The sequence below is a fragment of the Antechinus flavipes genome, chromosome 2, assembly GCF_016432865.1.
Source record: "Antechinus flavipes isolate AdamAnt ecotype Samford, QLD, Australia chromosome 2, AdamAnt_v2, whole genome shotgun sequence".
Classification (NCBI taxonomy): Eukaryota; Metazoa; Chordata; class Mammalia; order Dasyuromorphia; family Dasyuridae; genus Antechinus; species Antechinus flavipes.
This window is the reverse complement of record NC_067399.1, coordinates 582,878,717-582,903,658: the sequence shown is the minus strand read 5'-3', so window position 1 is coordinate 582,903,658 and position 24,942 is coordinate 582,878,717. Positions and strand designations below refer to the sequence as shown.

The 24,942-nt window shown below is 36.8% G+C and overlaps 1 protein-coding gene and 1 long non-coding RNA gene across 4 annotated transcripts in view; one reads left to right on the top strand and one right to left on the bottom strand.

Moving 5' to 3' along the window:
- Positions 1-23,089, bottom strand: part of CFAP58 (cilia and flagella associated protein 58) — a 118,894-nt gene extending 95,805 nt beyond the window's left edge. Inside the window, exons 1-8 of one of the 3 annotated variants that reach the window (XM_051981363.1) lie at positions 22,904-23,089; positions 12,833-13,114; positions 10,745-10,893; positions 7,440-7,596; positions 6,583-6,777; positions 4,288-4,425; positions 2,289-2,448; positions 995-1,077 (exon numbers count right to left, since the gene is read on the bottom strand). In XM_051981363.1, the coding sequence (XP_051837323.1) occupies positions 995-1,077; positions 2,289-2,448; positions 4,288-4,425; positions 6,583-6,777; positions 7,440-7,596; positions 10,745-10,893; positions 12,833-13,114; positions 22,904-23,089 (1,350 nt within the window). Of the gene's footprint in view, positions 1-994; positions 1,078-2,288; positions 2,449-4,287; positions 4,426-6,582; positions 6,778-7,439; positions 7,597-10,744; positions 10,894-12,832; positions 13,115-20,237; positions 21,175-22,903 lie in introns of those variants that run through there. The other 2 variants (XM_051981365.1, XM_051981364.1) reach the window with 2 other exon arrangements.
- Positions 23,090-23,207: 118 nt separating this feature from the next.
- On the top strand, positions 23,208-24,641 carry LOC127547138 (uncharacterized). Its single transcript, XR_007950078.1, has 2 exons — positions 23,208-23,311; positions 24,433-24,641. It is a non-coding gene; the product is annotated as an uncharacterized LOC127547138 (long non-coding RNA).
- The last annotated feature ends 301 nt before the right edge of the window (positions 24,642-24,942 follow it).

Sequence of the window (24,942 nt, the reverse complement as noted above, 5' to 3'; positions counted from 1 at the left end):
ATATTTTTTTTTAACTTTCTCTATTTTTCTTTTTTTTTTGCCTGTGTTTTCTTTTCCAACATGCCAAATGTGGAAATATTTTTTATACAGCATAACATGTATAGTCAATATCAAATTGCTTGCTTTCTCAAAGAGGAGGAGAGAAAAAGAACTCAGAACTCAAATTTTTTCTAAATGAAATGTTTAAAAAATTTTACATGTAATTGGAAAATATTTAACAAAATAAATTAAAATATGGTTGTTTTTTTAAAAGCAGACCCACCAGAGCCAGAACTCTGGGCCTCTTTCAATAGGTCTATTAGAGAAACACACACTCAAGGTCTAAAAGACTGGAGATTTGGAACTGGAAGAAACTTTAGAGGGTCATCTACTAGTTCCAACTAGCTCATTGTATAGATGGGGGAAATGAGGCTCATAGGAGCCAAAGGACACATTCAAAATCACAAGTAGCAGAGGCAGAATGTGAATTCAGACAAATGGAGCATTCTGTTTAAAAAAAAAAAAAGACTCCTAATAAAAGCAAAATTAAAGATGAGGATAGAGAATAAGTGGGGATTTTTAAAAATCACTAACCCATTATTCTTGGATATTATGCACTGTACGATTTTTATAAACCCCCACCTTACATTTACTCAATTAACACAAAGCTGAAAATATATAGATATTGAATTCCAAGATTTTGATCAACTACTTAAAATACCAAATAACGTATCAGCAATAAAATGGAATTCACAAAGTACTCTTAAATCCCCTACTGTTTTATATGCTAATTCTCATAAGTCCCTTTGTGTTCACAGGTGATAATATAATTTCAATTCACAGACACTAAAAGACAGAGTGTAAGCAGCTGCTTAAAGGAAAATTGAGAGCTATTATTTATTCTAATCTACTTTAGCTTGCTGTGAGTTTTATTTCTCTGCACAACTGGTTATAGACAGATATTATATTCCCAAAGCAAGACATTCATTTTCCGGCATTACTATCACAAACTCACCTTATTTAATATGTCTCTCTCTCTCAGAAGCTCATCCATAGCCTTTTTATCAAGTTCTCCTTGCTTTTTTATAATCTCCAGCTCTAAATCACCAGAAAAAGTTATAAGTTTAGGACCAAATTATAGAGCTAATAAAAAAATAAAGACAACTCTAGAGCAAAGACGGATTATTTGAAACCTTTATCAGTTTTACATCACAGGGGAAAGATCATTAACAGGAAACTAAAACTGTTTAAAAAATAGTTTTTAAAATAACCAGGAAAGGAGAAAGCAAATCTGTGATGGTTTTTGATATCGGTAAAGGATAGAAAATTCAATCTCACATTTTAATACATGATAAAAAAGGAGGGGTGGGGACAAGACTGGAACTAACTCCTCAAATTTGAAAAGTTTTCTATGCATTTAATTATTTTAAAATAAATTATCCTATCTCCTGTTTTCTTTATATCTTTCAATGAGAGTATCAAGAAAGTCCTAAACTATATGTCAAAAGAAGATTCTTTAAAACATGCTTAAACTAAAAGTCCTGTTAATAAAAAAAAATCACTTAAGATATCTGAAAGCTATCAAGAGAAAACTTAGATGCACAACATTTCTAATAATCTAATCTAAGTGGAACAAGCTCTTTGAAAATATGCATACTCAAATTTTAAAATGTACTCGTATTTGGAAACAGTAACTAGGCCAAAGACCTATAATAATGATGCCTTATTTTCTTTTTTCTAAGGAGGTGTCTCTCCTATAATCAGATAAAACTGAGGTTTATTAATACCATAAAATATTATTTTTTCAGCTGCCAAACAGCCATGAGTACTTCTAAACAGGGAAATAAATCCAAAAGCAGATTAAGTCACTATAGTGACAATCAACTTACCATTTTCAAGTGAACAATTTAGGGGCCATAACACAATCTTTTATTCACACACACACCCCTCCCCACCTTCTCCTCCCAAAAAAACTGAACCAAAGCAGAAGTATGTGAAAGGAGATGATGACACCAGGAGTGGATGCACTGATTTGTAACTCTAATAAATAGCAGTACATCTATACAATGCTAAAACTCATTTTTAAGAAGTAAACAAAATCAATTAAATCAACTATTTGGCATTATGTCCAAAAACATCTGTTCAGTGAATTCATCTGGTTTTTGACTAAATTGAGTGAAACTATTTGTGGAGGGGAGGTGTTTTTATTGGGCTTTGCATAGAACTCATCAGATACAATTAATCACTAATCAAGCAAATCAAATGTTTATTTTTTAAAAAGACCAATAATTATGCTGCTTTCAGTCTACCTTTCTCTAATCCACAAATCTGATTTTTGAGAATTTCTTTGGTCTGTTCCACTTCGGCCTTTTGATCTTCAGCTTGGTGCAGTTTTTTATGTATTACCTCTCTCATTTTGTTAAGTCTTGCAATGTCAAGTCGCATCTGATGGATTTCCTCCTCTTTAGCCTATATAATTATCAGAGAAAAGACAATGACACTTGGCAAACAAAAGACTCAGTGAAATGAAATGATAGTAAATTCTGAACCAATAAAAGAAAATATTCCTTTAACAGTGTAAAGATGGTCTATGGGATTTCATTTTTAAAATATTGTTTGAAGGGAGATTGGAAAACTATGTTTTGAATAGTATTGTAGATAAGCTAACACAATGACTGAGAATGAAATCTGATTGTCAGGGCAAGCAAGATTTGGTAGCTAAAGCCATTATCATAAGTAGGTATGTCTTGTTTACACTTGATAAATAATAATTCCACAACTGGTATTGCATTGATTGACATCAATCACTTTAGAATTTTCATTAAGCTACTGAGACTGTTCTGACATATAGCATTATTCTCTCTTCTGCCCTAATGCAACAGAGTACAATTCTCAGACTTTTTTTAGATACACAAGGTCACAACAATAAGTGCCCTTAGAAATGGAGTCTTATGCCACAGGAATGCTGTTATTTTATGAGTACACATAAAGCAATATGGCAATATTAGTAGACAATTCTTCATGGTAACAAATGTATCTAAAAAAAAATTCCTGCCTTAGACAGCACCATTTATTTGCCCATATACTTTCAATTAAAGGCAGGGAAGAGCTGCTGTTATTGCATCAATTCCTGAGCCTTTATTTCATAATATCTTCAATATAAACAACAATCATTTAAATGCCATTTAGTACAGATTGATTTTTTAAATTAAAGTCAATTATAATTTTGGTGAGGGAGAATTTTTAGAATTTTGCTGAACCACTTTTAAAACAAAATCACTAGACACATCCTGGGAAGATGTCATCAAACAATTTTGAGGAATCAGTTCTAGCAAATGGAAAGGCAGAACATGACTCTGAATATTGTCTTCTAGGCAGAATTCCTATACACTTGGAAACAGAAATGCACTTTTTTTTGCTGTGTCCTACAATTTCAATAAAGAAGAATACTCCTTTATCAAGTGCAGGTTCATATTCCCTTCCTCCTAAGTTGCTGTTTCTTCACTAATTGAAGTACCAATATGCCCAGAAAGAACATTTTTCAATCAAAACCATGCTAGGATGGTTTTGTTATTTATTTGCCCATAGAAAGAGGGTTGTATTAGATTACTTCAATTTCCCCAGCAGTACAATGAGTCACGTATTTCATATTCTAGATCTTAACAGACCATGTTCATGAGGTAACAAGGTAAATAAAAAGCTGTTTTCGTCAATGTCCTGAATCTAAGGCTATTATGATTAGTCTTTCAATAAAGGTAAGGATATGAACCAGAAACCCATTTTAAAAAATTGAAAGGACACAGATGATAGTCACATAAATAGAGTAAAACAGCCTTGCAAATAAGTGCAAAATGCAAATGGTCTATCACCCTTCTCAATAGTAGTAAGACATAATAAAACATTCTTTACTAAACATGAATTGTTTCTTGCTCTTGGCAAGAGGTAACATGCAAGGCTTAATTAAGGATAATTATATAATATTAATATATGATATATAACTTATATAATATATAATAATAATAAATATAATAATAATAATCCAAGCTGGACGTAGAAAGGTCTTGAATAACCATATGATCAATAATAAGCTTTACAGTTTTAGATGTAAGCAAAGATTGTCTGCTCTGGGATATAAAGTAATCATAGCAGTTGTTCACCTGCCTTTGATATATGAAGGCATTCAGTAAAGTGAGAGGATAGAGTTTCTAAGGTGAGGGATCAATGGTTTAAACTGAAAAGGCAAATTCCATATAGGCAGACAGGGAAGGAGAGAAGTCTTGTGTAATCAACATATTATGCTGCATTTACTTTCAGTTCCAACGTCTTCTGCTGGTTCTCCTGGGTTATCTGTTCACAAGCCAGGACATGCTGCTCATTCTCCTGCTGAAGCTTAGTGTTCCTCATCTGAAACTGTTCCAGCTCCTTGGCAGCTCGTTCATTCAGGATCTATGAGAGATGTGAAACAATCTAGTTGATACTTTTTAATCTGACTACAATATCTGCATATACACATAGCACCACAAGCCTCCCAGAAGGAGGAGAGTAACCACAGATTTCTTTTCTGTTGAAAATGTTCTTTATTCCTGATGATACTATTAATGTACTCACAATACAATGAATGTTAAATGATGAGGGAGAATGACAATTTCTAATGAATAACACAGTAAGCATCCTTTTTTTTTCCCTGGGAGCTCTGGGATGTCTCCCTCACAGGTGGTGAATAAATATTTTAATGCCTTTTTGTCGTTTGGCAAGCATCACATAACACAACAATCGCTATAATCATTGCAAATGAGCAGGAGATTCGAATGGATTTTATCAGCTGTGGGACAGGGGAGCAGGACATCTATGCAGACAAATCCGACATTAATATGCCTAGAACATTTCCATAAATGGAACAGTTCACTGAGACCAGCACATAGCCATTTTCCCATTTAATCCATTTTAAGTCAAAAATCTGGAGCAGCAGCGTGATGATTTATATACCTTCTTGATTTCAGCCAGCTTTCTTCCTCCTTACTAAAACTCTCCTGAACAGACAAAGTTTTATAAAGATGAACCTATAAATATCCTGGGTCATCTTGATGTAACAGAACTGTGGGGAATCAGGAGATAGAGAGACTGGAAGGAAGAAAAAGAGAAGCAAAATGTACGAAAGCATCACTCTAGAATGCTGTCTCCATTCTCTCATGAATCACACTTGAAGTCTATTCTGATAGGAAAGGCTAAATCAAATGTCCAATTAAAATGGAATAAACTAAAATGCCGCCTTCTAGTCTAAATGGAACTGTTATTTTCCCTAAACTATCTTTATCTTGGCTAATAAACTACTCTGGTTTTATCATGATTGCTGAATTCTGGGAAAAGTATGTCATTCGGCAATCATGACGATAATAGGTAATTTATTGTCACATTAAGAAAGTTAAGGAATGACTTTATAATTCAAACAATTTGCTCAGCTTCCCTCTAGAGACTATGCTATTTAAAATGTATACATAAATTTGGACTTCACATGAATTAATAAGGAAATTGTTATAGGAATAAGTGGTACAGTTTTTTAATGTCATGAGAGGAATGTGATATGGCTAAACAATTTTTTTTAGAAACTGTTTCTGACAACAATGTCTAGGAGAATCAGAAATCACTTTTTTGATTACTGAGATTTCTTTCTTGAGGTCTCACCATCAGAGAAAGTAGATTATAATTATATATAACAATTATAATTTACATTATCTTAAAGAATTATAACATTTAAGCAAAACATTATTAGAAACAGCATATTGTTTAAAAGAAAAAGACACAATCAGTATATACTCTTTAGACTTAAGCCTTAATAGTCAATCTCCCTCTTTCTGTGTATGCGTTTTGTCTCTGTTTCTATCTCTGTCTCTATCTTTGTCTCTCTGTCTCTTTGTCTCTGTGTCTCTGTCTCTTTCTCTCTCTCTCTCTCCTCCCTCTCTGTCTCTGTGTCTCTCCCTCTGTCTCTGTCTCTCCCTCTGTCTCTTTCTCTCCCTCTACCTCTTGCTCGTCTCTGTCTCTCATCTCTCTCTCTCTTTCTTTCTCTCTCTCTCTCTCTCTCTCTCTCTCTCTTTCTTTCTCTCTCTCTCTCTCTCTCTTTTTCTTTCTCACCTCTCTCTCTCTACTCTATGTAGGAGCTACTCATGGATAGATCTAACTCTGACTGCTCCATTTTCAACCAAGGCTGGTTTATCCCTCCTTAGGCAATGTGGTGGACCTCACCAAACTTCCTGTGACTCTGATCTTAGTGTGCACACCAGATTGCTCAAAAGATTCATCAGCCTCTGGTTCTCCAGCAACATGAATTACAGGTGTGTACCATCATACCTGACATTAATATAAATTTTTCAGGGTCAAAGGGGGGGCATAAAAATATAAAAGGAATGAAATAAAGCTTACATAACTCCCACAATTAATTCTTTAAATAAAGAGAAAAACACAAATGGTCATGTGATATCTGCAATGCAAGAGAAAGATCACATACTCTCTATCTTTTGAAAGGAGGACAAAAAATGCTAAAGCAGGCCACATTGGAAGGCATGGTTCAGAGAGCCAGGAGGATGCCTCCCCATGTGCATACCATACCTTCTGCTCTTTGAGCTGCTGTTCAAATTTTTGGATCTCTTCTTTACTCTTCTGCACAAGCTGCTGGAGTGTTTTTATTTCACCCTGTTTTCCATCCATGTCATTCTGAACCTGTTTGAGTTCTTTCTCCAGTTTCTCCTTCTTCCTTGTTTCCCGGGAAGCTTCATTCTGACGAAGCTGGATTTCTTGTTGGAACTACAGTTAGAGAAAGGGCAGGACAAAAAGACATTAAAACCTTTTGATTCAGCTAGTGTGATTCAATGTTTATCACCCTCCATAGGTTTCTCATTTTAAGGGAGTCACCTCAGAACAGGGTTTTTTTCATTACTTCTCTCCTAGCCCTGATTTTTAAATCTTTAGAGAGCAGGGGAATTTCTGGTTTGTTCTTCAATGCCCCAAATCCATGTCAATAATGATCATGCTTTCTTTCCTTGCCATCAGAGAGACATTTTATAAAAGCCACCAATTGTGAGATACACCACTTGGTCTACAGCACAAAAAAATTCAGATTTTTTTCACCCCCTTAAATCCGTGAAGCTGGAAGGACTGACAGGAATTCTGCACCAGTTTGGTAGGTAGCAGCTTATGCCCTAGTCTAATCCATCTCCCAAGGACAAGAGGGCCAGCAAGGATCTCTTCCAGGCCATATTCTCTACTGATGTGGTTCAGACAAGGGTCAATGGAGAACCAATAGCTCTTTGAAAGAACAGACCAAAAAAAAAACACAAAATAACACAGATACCCAGAGATGATTAATTTGATAGGAGAAAGGGAGAATAAATAAGTTTCAGAAGGAGCTCCAAAGGACAAAGTTTGGGGCTATCACTTTTCCTTGTGGTGATGCTTGCTCCCCAGACCTGAGAGATGGTGTGCTCAGCTTCATCTTTTAATTTCTCGGTTTTTTGATGCTGGTCAGTGACCGAAGCTAAAGTCTCTCTTAATTTCACCACTTCTGCCAAGAGTTGGTCTCGTTCCCTTGTTATTTCTTCCTTATATTTCAGTAAATCTCTGATGCTGAAAGAAAAAAAAATGAAACAAAACACAAACCAAATGGCAGTCTTCTGAGATTCTATCCCCTACTGAGCTCATTTTAATGTAAGTGATTTAATGTCAAGCATTGCTGATTAACCCATAGCAGCTGTCAAATTATACAATTTTTCTTTTCATTTTAAATATTCATTAGAGAGATATGTCGCAACTGATAAGCCTAAGACATAGTACAGAAATACTGTACACATTAGTTTTTTACCCTATTCATCCTTTTTGAAGAAAAGAGCAAGGGATTGTAATCCAGATAAAACATGCCTATAAATAAAATTTGACAAATATTGGTGATATAACTTTGAAGAACATACAGCATTGTACTCTTTCTATCTGAAGAGTAAATCAGTTTGTTTTTAAGTAGTTTGTAATCCAGACACTATAACTAGTTACTTGATTCATTTTCTCTGCAAGACTCAGAATCTTTAGAACATCTAAGCTTTTTAACATAGCTTCTAGATCAAAAGGAAAGCAGACACTTCAAAGCCAGAATTGAAGAGGAAAACTTGTATTTTCCAAATGGCTATCTAAAACAATTTGAGAGCCCTGTTTACTATTACTCATCAGCGCCTTTTGAATACACTAATATATACTCATTTAAATTTACACACATATCTCAGGGTACTTTCCTTCCTTTCCATGAAGTTATATCTGGAACTCATAGAATCAGATAAAATTTTATACTTGGAAAAGACCAGCACAGCTATCTTGTCTACCCTAGAACTAAAACAGAGGCCTCACTACAATGTACAAACAAAAAGTTTTCTTTCTTCTCTTCCTATACTTTACTTTATCACACATATTCTACAATCCAGTCAAATTGGTCTCCTCTCTGTTTTTCACATGCCCTGCCTCTCAACACCTATGCTTTTCGGTCATATCCGATAAGTTCAGATATGACCCAAAAGCATAGGTGTTGAGAAACCTAGGTGGTAAGTTCACCTTTCTCATCTCTATCTTATCCTGGCTTCCTTCAAGATTCAACTTAAACTCTACCTTCTACAGGAGGTCTTTTGCAGTCTTCCCCAATTACTAGAGCTCTTTTCTTTAAGACTGGCTACCCCTTCATTTACTCTATGTATCTTGTATGTACCTAATTATATGTATGTTGCCCATTCAAAGGTAATCTTTTTGAGGATATTTTTTTTTATTTTCAGTCCTTAACATAGTACTTGGCACATGGTAAATACTTAATACTTGTTGAATGGTTAATCTGGCCTTTTTTTCTCCCCAACTTCCAACCATTGTATCGATTATGTCCTCTGAGTTCAAGCAAGACATATCTAATCCTTTTTTTCCATATGACAGCCCTCTAGATGTGTTAAGATAGTTAAAATGACCAGTCTGAGACTTACAAATGAAGGATTCTGGATTTACAATTGGAAGGGACCTTAGAAGCCAACTAATACAACCCTCTGATTTGATAAATGAGGAACTAAGGCAAAGAGAGCTAAGCTATTCAGTGTCACACAGCTAGTGAGGATTTACAGGGGTACAGAGGAAGGAGGCCTCTGATGCAGGTCCATCTGGTTCCAACACCAACACTATTCACTAGGCCATGTTGCCTCTCTTCTTCAGATTAGACAACTGATTCCCAAAGATCCCTTCAACTAATCTTCATATGTCATGCTTTCAAGGTCCTCTACTATTTTGACTACCCTCCTCTGGATATTCTCTTTTTACCAACAGTCCTCTAAACTGTAGTGTTTATGGTTGAAGGGAACGTTTCAGAGATCCAGACAGATCCCAGTGGAACTCTCATTTCCTTATTCCTAGAAGCTATGCACTATTTCTGCAGCCCAAAACTGTATTAGATTTTTTGTTTGCTGTATCATGCTGCTTGTTTATGTTGAACCTGCTATCTACTAAAACCCCCAGATCTTTTTCATAGGCTGGATTATTAATCAGAAATCCCTCATCTAGCATTTAAATCCATTTTAGATTTAAATAAATCATACTTTGCATTTATGGATATTAAACTTCAACTCATTTAATTCAGTCCTCTAAAGAGGCAACTTTTGGCTAACTGACTTGACTAAATCCTCTATTCTGAAACATGGTAACTTAAAATTTGACTAGGACTTTTGTGTAAATGTATTTAGATTTGAATCAGGTATCTTTTTGATCATTAAGAGTTAAAGTTAAGGCTAACATACAACACTGTCCCTCCACTAAATATCCTTTGATGCCATTTCTTGAAGATAAGTCAGATTACGTGATCCATGAGACTTCTAAATACAGTTTCATACATACTTTTCCTCATTGTACTTAAATTCTTGCCCACTACTTACTTGCCCTCTCAAAGCACACCATCAATTCAATAAGATTACAGATTATATACTCCTTCTTTTATTACTACCCTGCCCTAGCTTTCAGGGGCTGGATACAAAAATGAATGGAAGGAACTCTTTACCTGTAGCATCATGATGGTACCCTAACTGCACTACAATGGTTCATCTATGATTCCATGAAGGTCAATTTCAGATTTCTGCATCATCTTCCACCTGCGGTGCCAGAATTTCTAAAGAAAAAGCTTGGATTGACTCAGCAATTAATCAAAACAAACTTGGACTCTGTTTGCTAAACGATGTTTAGCAAATACAAAAGAAATCTATTATATTTTTATTTCAAGTTCCTTGAAAGCAGGGAGAATTATTTTCATTTTTCTTTATACATCCAGATGCCTGGAGCATAATGAGTACTTAATAAATGTTTGTTGACTGACTGTTGAAATGTAGCAATCAGCTAAGTTTCAATTAACACATTTTGATGACTAATTTAATTAAAGGAAAGATAAATTTGTTTGGGAACTCTGAATAAGTTAAATATTCACTACTACTGAGGGGAAAAAATCAACTATTCCAAAGGAATTGTTAACCAATTATGCAAACTAATTATCCACCTGTGATTGAAATTTCCTAGAAGGGCAATAACCATAAGCCAGAGGATGGGGGTACATAGAAAAAGAAAATAAAGAATAAGGCATTTATAGAACCTCAAAAAAAAAGCAGAAGTATACTATGAAAGAAGTTAATTGCTTTAGAAATACAGAAAGCAAAGGTTTCTTTTTTTAAAGAAATAATTTTTTCAAAATCAGTTCAGAACACATCTAGTAACCTACTTGTTACTCTGGCCCAGTGATAATCCGGATCCTTGTTCTACTAGTTTACTCAGATTCACTATTTCCTCTTTCAGTGCCAGAATGGTTTCCTTTGCCTTCTGTTCTTTATCATAGGCAGAATCCACCATTTTCCAAGCCTTTTCTATTTCCTAGAGATGTCATGGAATACATTAGTTAGGAAAGTCAAAATGATTCTAAATGAAATTATCTTCATTTGTGTCATAACCAACAAAGTAACACTGATTAACATTGCAAATAATAATACAGCTGTAAGTCTTGGAGAAGGAAGATTAGAAAACACATTGAAGTACTCATTAGGGGCCAATGAATATTGAGAAACACTTTCAAAGAGAAATAAATAATGTTTAATTTAAAAGATATTCATGAATAAGTTTATTTCTTATTAGCATAAGTAAGATTTAAATGTACAAGATCTGATAGAAACAATCAAGAATCTGAAAACAAGCTTTGAAAATTGAAAAAAATAAAAGCTAATGGGCTTCCTGGTTCAGATAAATTTTTGACATTCCTTGCAGGTTCCTATCAAAGGCCATGCTGTATTTTCAATCCTTATCTGCACTTCATTATTCCAGTAACATGAACTGTGTACAGAAAAAGGGGAGTATAAAACACAGTCTACCTCTATTATTCCTCTTTCCTTAATTCCAGAATCCTAGCATTCTCACCAAATGTCTAAAAGGGACTAATAAAATCAGAGCATGAGATTGTTAATATTACAAATTATATTATGAAATATTTACATAGATGTTTAGGAGTTAATTTACATCAAATAAATAGAACATACCAAGTGATACAATGTTCCTGATTTTCATTAACTTTCTTGCTAATTTGTTAATTTTGTCACATGCATGAGTATCTTCATCATAGTATAGATTAACATAGAGCCTGAGTGGAAAGAGACGCTTCTTTGACAATACTCACCTCAGGGTGAGTTGTACTCCCAGGCATAACTATATGCACACCTATTTTCAGAGAAAAGACCCAGCAAGCTTCTGGTGAAAATCCCCAATAATTCACACAGAGAACTAAGGGAGAGGGAGGGAGGGGTTCTTCTTATTTTAAGTAATTAAATGAGGGGATCTTAGAACTTAAAAGTTTCCTCTTTATACTGGAGCTAGGAGAATGAGACTCTTCTGGTCTATCAGATAATTACACTTCATAATTATATGGTTTTCTAAAAAACAAATTCTAGTTTATTGTATAACTACTACCCATATCTAGTGTACCTTGAAATGCTATTTATCTTTAAAATTATGAAGAAATCTTAAAGAAAAATATTTAAACATTTAAGACACAAAATAGTAGATAAATTTCATCCAATTCAGTTATAACCAGTTTATTTTGTTAATGTGAGGGTTAGTGTTTTCTAGTTTATTTTGAAAAAAAGACTTTTTATCTTAAAATCTTTTAAAACACTTATATGTATAGACAGGAAGGAAAATAATGGGAAAAATGAGAGTGCTTAATACTAAAAAAATACAGCTTCTGAGGACAGAAGGTATATTCTCTAAAGCAGAGGGTTAAGAAGTATATGCCTACATTATTCTAGATTTGAAGGAAATTATACGCTTGGGAACAATGAGGAATTTTTTGCTGACCAAAGTAAAAAAACTAAAGAAAATATATTTAAATTAAGTTCTTTTTTATCTTTGTCTAAATAGATGCCAAAAACCCTTATTTGTAGATATCGGACTTAGGGGTAAATATTCCCATGATCTCTCTGGATCAGTATCCAAATGATAAATGTTAACTAAGGAGGTAATTGTTCTTTCCTTATTTAACCTGACACCTAAAAAAATGTGGAAATAATTCCCTCTTTTCAGAGATTTCTATGGTAAATGAAAATGTCTAAACTTTCTCATCCTGATTAGACCAGGAAAATTTCCCAAAACTATTGACAAAGTGATAGAAAAAAATTAATCACAAATCAATTATTATAGCAATATTTCTTCAATGTCTCAAGCTGAAATCTTTTGGTCAAAGCTGCTAAAAAGATAGAAGAATAATATTTTAAATTTGTGAACTGTTCACCAATAGTTTCTCTTTCCTTTCTTTCCAAATCATTACCTTTTTGAGTGATGCAATGGTTGTCTGGTCATCTTGGGACAGTTTCAGGGCAGTGGCTACCTTAGCAGAATTAACAACAATTTCTGCATTTAGCTCTCTACATTTTGCCATCAAACGCTTTTCATTTTCATAGGACTTTTTCATAACAACATGAAGCTTCTCATATTCCATCCTGAATCTCTCCAGACTTTTATCTCCTGAAAGTTCATTGATGACATCTTGGAACTCCTTTTCCAATTCTTCAAAAGCATTTTCTTCCAGTTGTGACTTTTCATATTTTTCCTATACAAAATTAGAGGGATATGAATGTAAAATTTATGCTTAAAACTCACCATAAACTATCACCAAATCAGCACCATGGAGCCAGAGGAGAGGAAAGTTAAAGAGAGAACTCAAAAACAAGACCTCCCTCTTGCTCCAAAATGTAGCATTTCCTGTTGTATATTACATTAAGCTATTGCTATTGACAAAACATTTTTAAAATATTCCATTAATACATGGATTGATACTACCCAAAGAAATAACTTTTCCAAGTAGGAACTGCAACTCATCAACAAGTTTCTTGCTAAAAATCTGGTTCTAAGGTGTGTTTGAAATGCTAGACACATTTTCCCCAACTGAAACAATGTTAATACATATTTTTAGCGTCCTAGCTATGTTGTCCTGGGCAAGTCACTTAACTCTGTTCTGTTTGCATCAGTTTCCTCATCTATAAAATGAGACAGAGAAAAAAAAAATCTGGCAAACCACTCCAGTATCTTTGCTGAGAAAATCCCAAAAGAGGTCATGAAGAGTCAGACATGAATGAATGAGTGAACAATATAGTGCAGAATTAAGATTAAGATTGCTAGTTGACAGAAAAATCAGGCATTTAGGGAAGGAGACAGAGATAAAGATTCAAATGAAAAAGCAGCCAAAGTAGTCTACCTCCCAATGTAAGATAATGTTATTGAGGAGAACAGTGAATCAGTCTCTCCAAATGACTCACATAAACTGCAGAACTAGGAATGTGAGCACAACTCTTTTGTTTCTGCTGTCTTCCAGTTCCTTTCCAACCACTAAGCCCTCCCTCCCCCTACTCTGGACAAAGCCAGAGCCCAGATAAAAAGCCTAGAAGAAAAGGTGAGATGATCCTAAATAGTAGTTGAGAAAAAAGAAATCCCAAACAGATGGGCCTTAGCCAGCAGAAGTAAATGTAGCTGCTATCTCCTAGTTGGCTGTTTCCTAAATCAGAAACATCCTAAATCTTTGGTGAGCCCTGGAACTGACTGTAGCTAAAATGCAAAATTTCATCCTGAACTCCAGGAAGAGGCCTATGTAAAGATGGTTTACTACTCATTCTTTTGTTTTTCTCAAATGCCTTTTATCTTAAAAAATTAAAATAGTGCAAGGGGACGGGAATTCTGGGAAGATTGTGGAGTAGCTTGGTATATTTCAAGCTCTCCACCACAAATAGAAAAAAATTGTGCCTCAGGGCAAACATAGATTGGTTAAAAAACTAAGAAGACTGGGGGCAGAACTGGGGTCCTCCAGGTACAACCCTAGATCAACTGAAGAAAGCCCCCAGGCCAGGACTAACCCTAGTGAAGTGCAAATACCTCCCACTAGCTCCTCAGAAACTACTAGTGGGGAGCTCTGGGCATAGTGGGGTTTGGTGGGGAGACTCCACAGGAACTACAGAAACTTTCACCTCCCAGACTGTGTGAGGAGTCAGATCTGAGTCTGGGAAGACTGAGGGAACCTCAGGAACTCCTGGCCCCGGCTGTGCTTTGGGGACCAGCCCTGGTGAGAAGGAACCAGCGCCAGGAATGCAAGGGCAGTGGGGCAAGGTTGTAGGCACTTGAAGGAGGATGGAGCACCTGGTTTGGTATTCCTGGTTAGAGGGGAGAGCTGAAGGGAAGCTTGAGGCACCCACCCCACAATTAGAGGTGCTTACAAGGATACCTTTTATTTAAAAAAATGGCAAAGAAACCCCACCATAAAAACTTATTTGGGGAACAGGGAAGACCAGGGTTCATTTTCACAGAATGACACTGAAGCAAAAAGAGCTTCTTCTACTACCCCAAAGAATAAGGTAAAATGGCTCCCTGCCCAGTGAGAATTTCTAGAACAACTCAAAAAAATTTAAAACTCAAACGAAACACTGAGGAAAAAACTAAAATAATAATAATCAAAACTATCCAAGAAAAACAAGATTATGAAAAAAAAAAGTTAACCAACTAGAAAAGATGATACAGAGTTTCAAAGAGGAAAATAACTCTGAAAATTAGAATTGGGCAAGGAGAAGCCAGTGAAGCTATGAGAGACAAGAAATAACAAAACAGATTCCAAAGAATGAAAAAATAGAACAGAATGCAAAACATAAGAAAGACAACAGATCTGGGGAACAGATCAAGAAGAGAAAATTTAAGAATACATGGACTGCCTGAAAGTTGTGACCAAAAAAGGAACTTTGACACAATAATGCAAGAAATAATCCAAGAAAATTGTCCGGGAATGATAAAACATGAGGGGAAAATAGAAATAGAAAAATTCCAGCAATCATCACCTCAATGAGATCCTTTGTGGAAAACACATAGGAATATTGTTACCAAGTTTTGAAACCCCGGATCAAAGAGAAAATTTTGCAAGAAACAAGAAAAAAACAATTCAAGTATGCTGGAGCTACAATTGGAATTGTACAGGACTTAGCAGTCACAATAAAATGTTGCAGGTCCTGGAATCATATCTTCTGACAATCAAAAGAACTAGGACAAAATATCATATCCAGCAAAATTATCTATAATATTGAATGAGAAAAAACGGACATTCAATGAATTTTCAGACTTTCTGGACTTTCTATCAACCAAATTTGAACTTAATAAAAAATTCAACCTATAGGAATCAATATCAAAGATCAATTTCAAGGAACTCAAAATGGACAAATTGTTTATTTTTTTACATGGGAAATGTATACCATATGTTTAAGATCGACATCAACAATAGGATGGCTCAAAAGAAAGATTTGAGCAGAATTAAGATAAAAATAGTTTGTTATACAAATGAGGTGCAAAGGAAGAATAGACACAAAAGCATTAGATCCATTATGTGTCACATGTAAAAATAATTACTTAAGATCTTCATTTTATTAACAGAATTGAAGGTGACTGAGTATTTCATCTTGGTCATGACAATTTAATAGATAGAATGGAGCCAGCTTATGAAGAGCCTTAAATATCATGACAGAGGGAAAATACTGCATGTTTTTGAGTAGTGATGTGACATGGTTATACTGGTGGCTGACAAAAAGGATACTTTGGCAATTGTGAAGCAGACTCTAGATGAGAAAACCTAGAAACAAGAAGTGATAGGGTAAAGGGAGAGGTCAGGGGAGTCTAAATAAAGATGGGGTTCTGTTTGAATGGAGAAAAATAAATGGATCCAAGGTAGGGGGAAAAAAGAATTAAAATACTTCACTATTATATCAACTAATCTCATGAAACAATACCAAGAAGTCTTTAACATATCACTAATATTAATATAAAAGCTCAGATAAATGGAAATTAAGACCATGTTTAAGAAAGGCTTATTTTCCCCTTGTTCTAGCCAAACCTGATCTTCATCTTAATTGTGATTTCTAATGCCTTGATCCTCTTCCATTTCTCTTTGTCTATCACTTTTTATCCAATTTGACTTGACTCTTTATTTTATCTGGATTTCAACCAGCCATTTTAGCCACAAATTTAGTACTATTATGAAGCCTTTTGTTCCTGAGATCTCTCATTGCTCCTAGACTATTAATCCTCACCTTTGGTTGCCTTCACTGATGATTTTGCTCCCCTTTTCATTCCTGAACTGCCAATCATTTTCTCAAGACACACTACATAGGCTCAGGTGCTCAGTAAATATTTATTGGATTTTTATGAAACATTTAATAGACTACTTAGATTTTAAAACTTAATCTTAACAGAGATATACATCATGACAAGGATTTAACAAGATTTATCTCTATTTTATGCCACCATAGCTTCCTATTCTCTGAAAGACACTACATAGATCCTTTGGACCCAGCAATAGGAACCTAAGAAAAATCTCAACTCATATTTTGCTAGAGGATGAACAATTTCACATGAAATAGGTCAATATCTTGGTAATTTTTTGCTTTTAGATTTTGAGACTACTCTGGGATTGTTGATTTCTAGGAATATGTTATAAAAATTATCAAGGCAAATCATTCCTAATGTATCACATCACCATGAAAACAAAAGAAGGGCAGAAATATTTTCCCAAAGCCCCAAAAAGGATTGCAAATCAGACTTCTAAGGGCAATTCTTCTGAACACAGTTCTCCAACAATCAACTGCAGGTAAATTATTATATGTTGAAAACAAACACAGGAAAATTCTGTGTGAATAACTAGAAGAACTTTCCAGTAAAAATCCATTTAAACTATGAATAATATTCTAGAAGAATTTCTATTACTGGAATCCTTAAAAACATGGGTCATTTGAGTGTTGTGTGAAAAACACCTCTGTGCAAAGTCATTAGTCCTTTCTAACTTTATTTCTTTAACTTACTGGTCTGTAGATTAACTTCTAACAATGATAAAAATTATTTCCTTAATGTAAACACAAGATATATTCATTTAGTTAAAATATACTTGATATTATGTGAAAAAAATCATGAAATGGAAAATCTCCATATTCATTATACATTAATTCTTGCTTCATTCTTCTGTCAGGTACAAGTGAATGATAAAAATGGTTATTATAGAACATTAAAAGTACTATATTCTTGTTAATAAGGCTTTAGTGATTAGAAGCAAAGGTTAATCTTTTTCTACATCTTTCCTATATGTAATACAACTAGTTTTGTTGACAAAACATCTTCACAATCCAGAGAGATTGTGGAGCTTGATTAACATTTGAAATATGATTTGAGATGTTCCACCAACAGTCTCTGTGAATCCATTATGACTTATGCCCCTGACATATGGTAAAAATTAAGAGTAGGATGCTTTCAGGCTGAGGAAAGGTAAGAATTACTGCTTATGCAGGAAGATTTCCTTCCCTACCTCTTGCCCCTATTTAGAATAGCTAGCAAAGGGAGCAAAAGATTGCAGTTAATTAGGAGGATATTTAGAGAGGGTGATATGCAAGGGGCTAATAATATCTGACCAGATCACATTGTGTGCTAGATCAAGAAAGAGGAGGCAGTAGTTGGGATCTGTATATATTTGGGCAATCCATATTGGTGTGACGATAAAGTATGTGAATATGTCTGGGGAAATTCGCAGTTATGTAATGTTTCCCAAGGTTGAAGATTCATACTTAGATCTTTGGATTTTCAATCCAATGTTCTTTCCAGTACAACTAATTTTTAAATTTTCACCAGAAATGGTCTCAGGACACAATCACAAGGAAAGCATTTCCTATGTCTATTTTAGGGCAGTTTTCAACTTAAGAGATTTTCTTGCTGATTAAAGTAGGTTACTAAAAATATCACAATATAACATTTCCACAAAAGGAGAAAAAGTCATATCAGGAAGATAAGGTGTATTGCTACTGCTCAACATTTTTCTCCTGTCGATGTTAAACATGAGCACACAAAGAAATTTATCACAGCAATGTTCTCAATTCCATCCCATAAATGGTATTAATGTCAACACTTAATCACTAGCTTAATGATTTGTTTGCAGACCAGGTTTTCCCTGAACACCTGGAATTTATCACAGAAATGGAAAAGTATCAAAGAAAGAAAAGTATGAAAGGGGAAAGAGAACTGTAAAAATACATAGTTAGCCATATATCTATATATAGTTGTATAATTCGGATATGTGGAAAAAAGAAATCTAATGACCATGTCTTTGAAAGTAAACTTCAATTAAAAATAAAACAAAAACATCTGGCCCTTAATGATGATTAGCTGGTTTCAGATAAAAGCTTGAGCTGAGTGCCATATCAATTTCTGAAGAGCAATAGCCAAGTTTACATGTCAGAGAGCTAGAAAAAGAAAACAGGAAATGGGCAAAGATAAGGATGGACTGAGATCAGTGAGGGGGGAAAGTAGAAACAAAGATGATTGGGTAGTCTATGGGATGGTTGAAAGAGCACTTTATTTGGCTCTGCTTTACCCACACGTATGACCTTGACCAAGACATACTTTCTCTAGGTCTTAGGTTTCTCATCTCAAAAAATGAGAGAATGGAACTCAATGGATTTCTGAGGTCCTTTCCAGCTCCAAATCTATGCTTTTGTGATTCATCCATAGAAAATGAAAGAAACTAGATGAGAGAAATCATTTATTTAGAGTTCTGGAGTGGCTGGAATAAAGCAAATTTTTTTAAAGGCAGGCCAAGGACTAGAGGAAACAAAAACGTGTGTGTATAAAACATAGAATCACAAAATCATAAAATCATATCTGGAACATATCTCACAAGCAAACTGCCTCTTTTTACAGATGAGAAAACTGAGGTACACGGAGAACAAAGGACAGGGGAGTTTTGGGATAGTCCAAAGCAGAATTTGAATCTTGGTCTTCTGACACCAATCCGGCATGTTCCCATTAGAGGGCTGACCTTGGAATTCCCAAGACCTGGGTTCAAGTATTGCTTCTGTCATTCGCAAGTCACTTATTTTCTAAATGACCCCAAACAACTCGCTGGGATTGTAATTTACAATGTTGACTATCTGTGGGGACCCACAGGATGAAATCACAGGTCCTGACACACATCATACACACGCACATACCAAGAAGAAAGACTTGAGTGTGCGTGGGGGGGGGGGACGCAGGGGAGAGCGAAACGGAGAGAAAGGGGAGAGAAGGAGGGAGGGGAGGGAGGAGAGAACGAGGAAGGGGGGAGAGGGGAGAGAAGGAAGGAAGAGGAAGGGAGAGACAGAGACAGAGACAGAGACAGAGTCAAAGAGAGAGAGACAGAGAGAGAGACAGAAAGAGAGAGAGAGAGAGAGGAGAAAGCGAGAGAAGAGAAGAGAAGAGAAGAGAAGAGAAGAGAAGAGAAGAGAAGAGAAGAGAAGAGAAGAGAAGAGAAGAGAAGAGAAGAGAAGAGAAGAGAAGAGAAGAGAAGAGAAGAGAAGAGAAGGAGAGAGAGGAGGGAGAGAGAGAATAAAAGGTGTTCTAGTGATGTATAGGAGATACAGAATATTAGGAATACAGAAAAGGGGTGGGGATAACGGGGAGATGGAACTAAGAAGAGATGGGCGGGACCTAGAGCACAGAGTGACAGGAGGGAGCGAGGGAATAGCGTCAGAGGGGCAAGTAGGTCAGGCTGATAAATGCGATAGGCTGGAGGAGGAGCGAAGGAACAGCCAGGTGACCAAGCGGGGTTGAAGACGAAGGGGAAATGGGGAGGGGACAGCTATCTAAGATGCGATGAGGAGGGGGGGGTCGGAGCCGCGCTGGCTGCTGACCTCGTCCATCTTGCCGCTGTCCAGGGGAAGGCTCAGCGGCTACTGTGGCGCAGGGGAAGAAGGCGGGAGAGTAGGGTAAAGATGGCTCAACCCCCTGCGAGCACCCTTACGTGCTCCTCTCCCGGATGCCAGCGGAGAAGAAGTCTGGACTATTGCGCGTCGCCTCAGTCGCTAGGCAACCTGCGCGCCCTCTGGTGACACATGACAAGCACGTTGAGCACGCTGAGCACGCCGAGGCTTCAGCAAGTCCGGGTAGAGCCTAGGCCCCAGGAATATGCAAATAGAGCCTGAGGACGGGCCTTCGGGAGGAGGGGCCGGGCCTTCGGGAGAAGTGGGCGTATCCCTGCAAATTGACAGGAGCTCTATCTAGGAGCTGTGTTTTTAAAATAAAACCCCCTAGTTCATGTGCAGTGGAAGAAGCCTTCCTGTGAGTCTTTTGGTCACTTTACTCCTCCCGTTCTGAGACTTACTTTGCTCATTTGTAAAATGTATTATGACAAATTGAGAAAACTGATAGATATGCAGGAACAGGTGCAAAACTTTTCTTTTTTTTTTTTCCTTCTAAAACCCTTCTGTGGGTGAGACTGAAAGAGACTGGAAATCCGCCCAGACTGCAGATGAAGAAATGGGGGTGCAGAGACCTCACAATAGAGCAGGAATGGGATTGGCACTAAATCATCCGTCTCTTAGCGGGTGCCCGCTTCCCCAGTCCAAAGGCAACTCAGGGAAATCTGGGGCAGGTGTCGCAGAGATTATCTAGACCACTGTTCCCATCTTTGACCCACTCAGTTGCTATGTATTGTATCTCTGCATTCTCCCCTCTCTGCCACCCTTTGCAGTTCTGTGTAGTGGGTGAATATCCCACCTGGAATCAAAAGAATCTCCCCTCTGACCTTTCCTAGCTTTGTGACCGTAAGCAAGCCGCATACCTTCTGAGCCTTATTTTCTTTGATTATAACAGGAATAATACAATATTTAAAAAATAAAATATTTAAATACAATATTTAAATTCTGCATGAGTATTAAATACATATATACATATATAATACATATATAAATACATGTGTCTGGGGGAGAGAGGGGGGAAGAAAGAGAGGGAGGAAAGAAGGGAGGAAGGAAGTAAAGGGAAGGGAAGGAAGGAGGGAAGAAGCAAGAAAGAAAGGGAAAAAGCAAGGAAGGAAGGAAGGAAGGAAGGAAGGAAGGAAGGAAGGAAGGAAGAAGGAAGGAAGAAGAAGGAAGGAAGGAAGGAAGGAAGGAAGGAAGGAAAAGAAGAAGCAAGGAAGGAAGGGAAGAAGGAAGGAAGGAAGAAAGAAGGAAGGAAGGAAGGAAGGAAGGAAGGAAGGAAGGAAGGAAGGAAGGAAGGAAGGAAGGAAGGAAGGAAGGAAGGAAGAAGAAGGAAGGAAGGAAGGAAGGAGGAAGGAAGTAAAGGAAGGAAGGAAGGAGGGAAGAAGCAAGAAAGAAAGGGAAGAAGCAAGAAGGAAGGAAGGAAGGAAGGAAGGAAGAAGAAGGAAGGAAGAAGGAAGAAGGAAGGAAGGAAGGAAGGAAGGAAGGAAGGAAGGAAGAAGGAAGGAAGGAAGGAAGGAAGAGAAGAAGCAAGGAAGGAAGGGAAGAAGCAAGGAAGGAAGGAAGGAAGGAAGAAGGAAGGAAGGAAGAAAGAAGGAAGGAAGAGAAGAAGCAAGGAAGGAAGGAAGAAGGAAGGAAGGAAGGAAGGAAGGAAGGAAGGAAAGAAGGAAGGAAGAGAAGAAGCAAGGAAGAAGGAAGAAGGAAGAAGGAAGGAAGGAAGAAGGAAGGAAGGAAGGAAGGAAGAGAAGAAGCAAGGAAGGAAGGGAAGAAGCAAGAAGGAAGGAAAGAAGAAGGAAGGAAGGAAGGAAGGAAGGAAGGAAGGAAGAAGAAGGAAGGAGGAAGGAAGGAGGGAGGGAGGGAGGAAGGAAGTAAAGGAAGGAAGGAAGGAAGGAGGGAGGAAGGAAGTAAAGGAAGGAAGGAAGGAAGGAAGGAAGAAGGAAGGAAGGAAGGAAAAGAAGAAGCAAGGAAGGAAGGGAAGAAGCAAGGAAGGAAAGAAGGAAGGAAGGAAGGAAGGGAGAGAAGAAGTGAGGGAAGGGAGTAAGGGAGGGAGAGAGGGAGGAAGAAGAAACAAGTCAAAGGAATGGAAGAAAAAAGTTGCCTATTCCTGGACCATGCATATCTGTACTATCATTGAACACAAGCAATACACTAGAGGGAAAAGGACAAGAATTTATTGTCCAAGGCACTACACTTTACAAATGTAATCTCATTTGATTTTATCCTCCCAACAACCAAATGTGATTAGTAGGCTGTTAGGGTTAGAAAAGATTTTGAAAACATCCAACTTTATCATTTTTCATGTAAAAAAAAAAAAAAAAAAAAAAAAAAAAAAGGAGGTGAAGCTTTGCCACTTACAACTGTAACAACCAAAATTTAGTAGCCAAACTGCTCCTGGAGCCTGGACCTCATGACTCCAAAGCCTCTTGAGTCCCTGGACCGAGGCTACAATTATAGGAACAAACTTGAGATATGTGATGTATATGCACCTTTTCCTCTCCACAAGTTACATGTCAAGAATCTTAGAAAGGTCATGAGATATAAACTCCATATTCACATGAAACTGAAAAGACCTTCCCCAAATCCACTCAGAAGTTGCTCATTACCAAAGTTTCAAAAGTTGATGAGGACCCAATACTCTCGGTGACATCAAAAGCTTTTTTGGATTCCTTGGATTTGCCTCCATCTTTTCCAGCTCTAGCAGCCCCAGAAGAGATATTTTTTTTACGACTTGTGCCCCCTGGCTTCTCTTCCCCATCTAATGGAAAGCGTCTATCTGCTGGCCCAGGCATGAAAAAGGATGACTAATGCTCTAGAAAATACACCAGTCAAAAATTAAAGAGGCCTGCATTCTAGAACTATGGCATCACAAAACCTTAGTACATTAGGAATCTAGAGAATGGATCTCAGAGGCCATCCACTCAGAAGCTGATCATTACCCAAGCATCAGCAAACCTAAGGCAGTATACCTGGCATTTCTTCCCTACCTAATGGAGAGTGCTCTGCTAGTCCAGGTATGAAAAAGGATGACTAATATTTTAGAAAACAACCAGGCTAGAATTAAAGTCACCTACATTCTAGAACCACAGCACACAAAACTTTAATAAGTTAGGAATCTATAGAATCTGTAGAAAAGTTCTCCGTTATTAGGTTCAACAATAGCATTCTGGAACTTTCACTCTTTTTCATTAACTGTCCTTTCCTCTATTTAGTCCTTGAATCATTTTGCTGCAAGGAAGGTATCTCTAAAGCTTAAAGTTTTATATGACTGTGAGCTATCATTAATAATGATACACATCAGCATCATATCATATCAGCTTTTTTTACCTGATCAGAGGATCATAGATGACCCAGATGGAAATAATTAAGGGACCTCAGAGATTAAGTAGTGCTTGCACCACCACCTTTCTTTATAAATAAGGAAACCGAGACCCAAGATTAAGTGTTTTACTCAAGATCACAAGTCACACAGATAACATGTCTCAGTGGAGAAGATAAAAAGATCAGGAAAGACTTCCTAAGGAAGAAAGAATTTGATTTGAGTCTAGAAGGTCAAGGGGTAGTAGGAAAACATTTCAGGTTTGGGGGACAGTCAGTGATAAGGTCCCTAAGAGTAGAGTCTCTTGTGGGTCAGAAACAGCAAGAAAGCCAAGGGGAAGCAAAGTAACTAAACTGGAAAGGTAGGAAAAGGACAGATTGTAAAGGGCTTTTAAAGCCAGAGGATTTTATATTTGATCATGGAGAAAACAGAGAGCCACCAGAGTTTATTGGAAAGTAACACAGTTAATTCTGTGTTCCAGTAAAATCACTTTAGCAGCCAAATGGAGGATGAACCTGGGAGTCCATGGGGAGAGTTGAGGCAGGAAGACCAAGCAGAAAAGCAGGAGTGAGGTGATAAATGGCAAGAGTGACCAGGGTGTCAGCTGTGTGGATGGAGAGGATAGAACAGATTAGGTAAGGTGCTTCTGTCAGAAGTCAAGGCTGATACCAAAGTGTTGAATGTGGGTGACCAGGTGACCAGGAGAATAGAGATACTCTTAACTATATAGGGAAGCTGAAAAGAGCTGCCACTATCATTCAGCTCCCTTTAGAATTTATGCCAGTTTGACTAGACCCTTATTGCTCTCTTCCACAGGTTTCCAAGTCACCCTCTCTTCTCCTCACAGTCTCACAGTCTTCTCCACCCCAGCATTTGCTACCTTCAAACACCTTGCCAGTTCTCCAGTGTCCTGAATCTTTACCTCAAATGAAGGAAAATGAGATAACTGGCTATGGAATCCAAAAACCTGGATTTACTTTTCTTGTGATTTTGGAAAAATAAATCTTTTTTGATCATGGATCTCATTCAGGAGTCTGTATACAGTGTTTTAGATCTTGATAAAATTAGCACAAACACAGTATCTGAAGTATCTCACTATTTGTAGGCAATACATCAACTTAGATTTTTCTCTCGATGAAAATGATGAATACCTCTGGTGAGCATTTTTATGCCTCACTTAATAATGATCAAGGATTAAAGTTATATATTTGGTTCTATCTTATAAGTAATCTAGTGTCATTTGTCATATGAATGATAAACATGCCGTTGGGGGAAAAAAGCTATTAACATGGTGTTTTGCATTATTGAGTAATATGCCTTTTTATT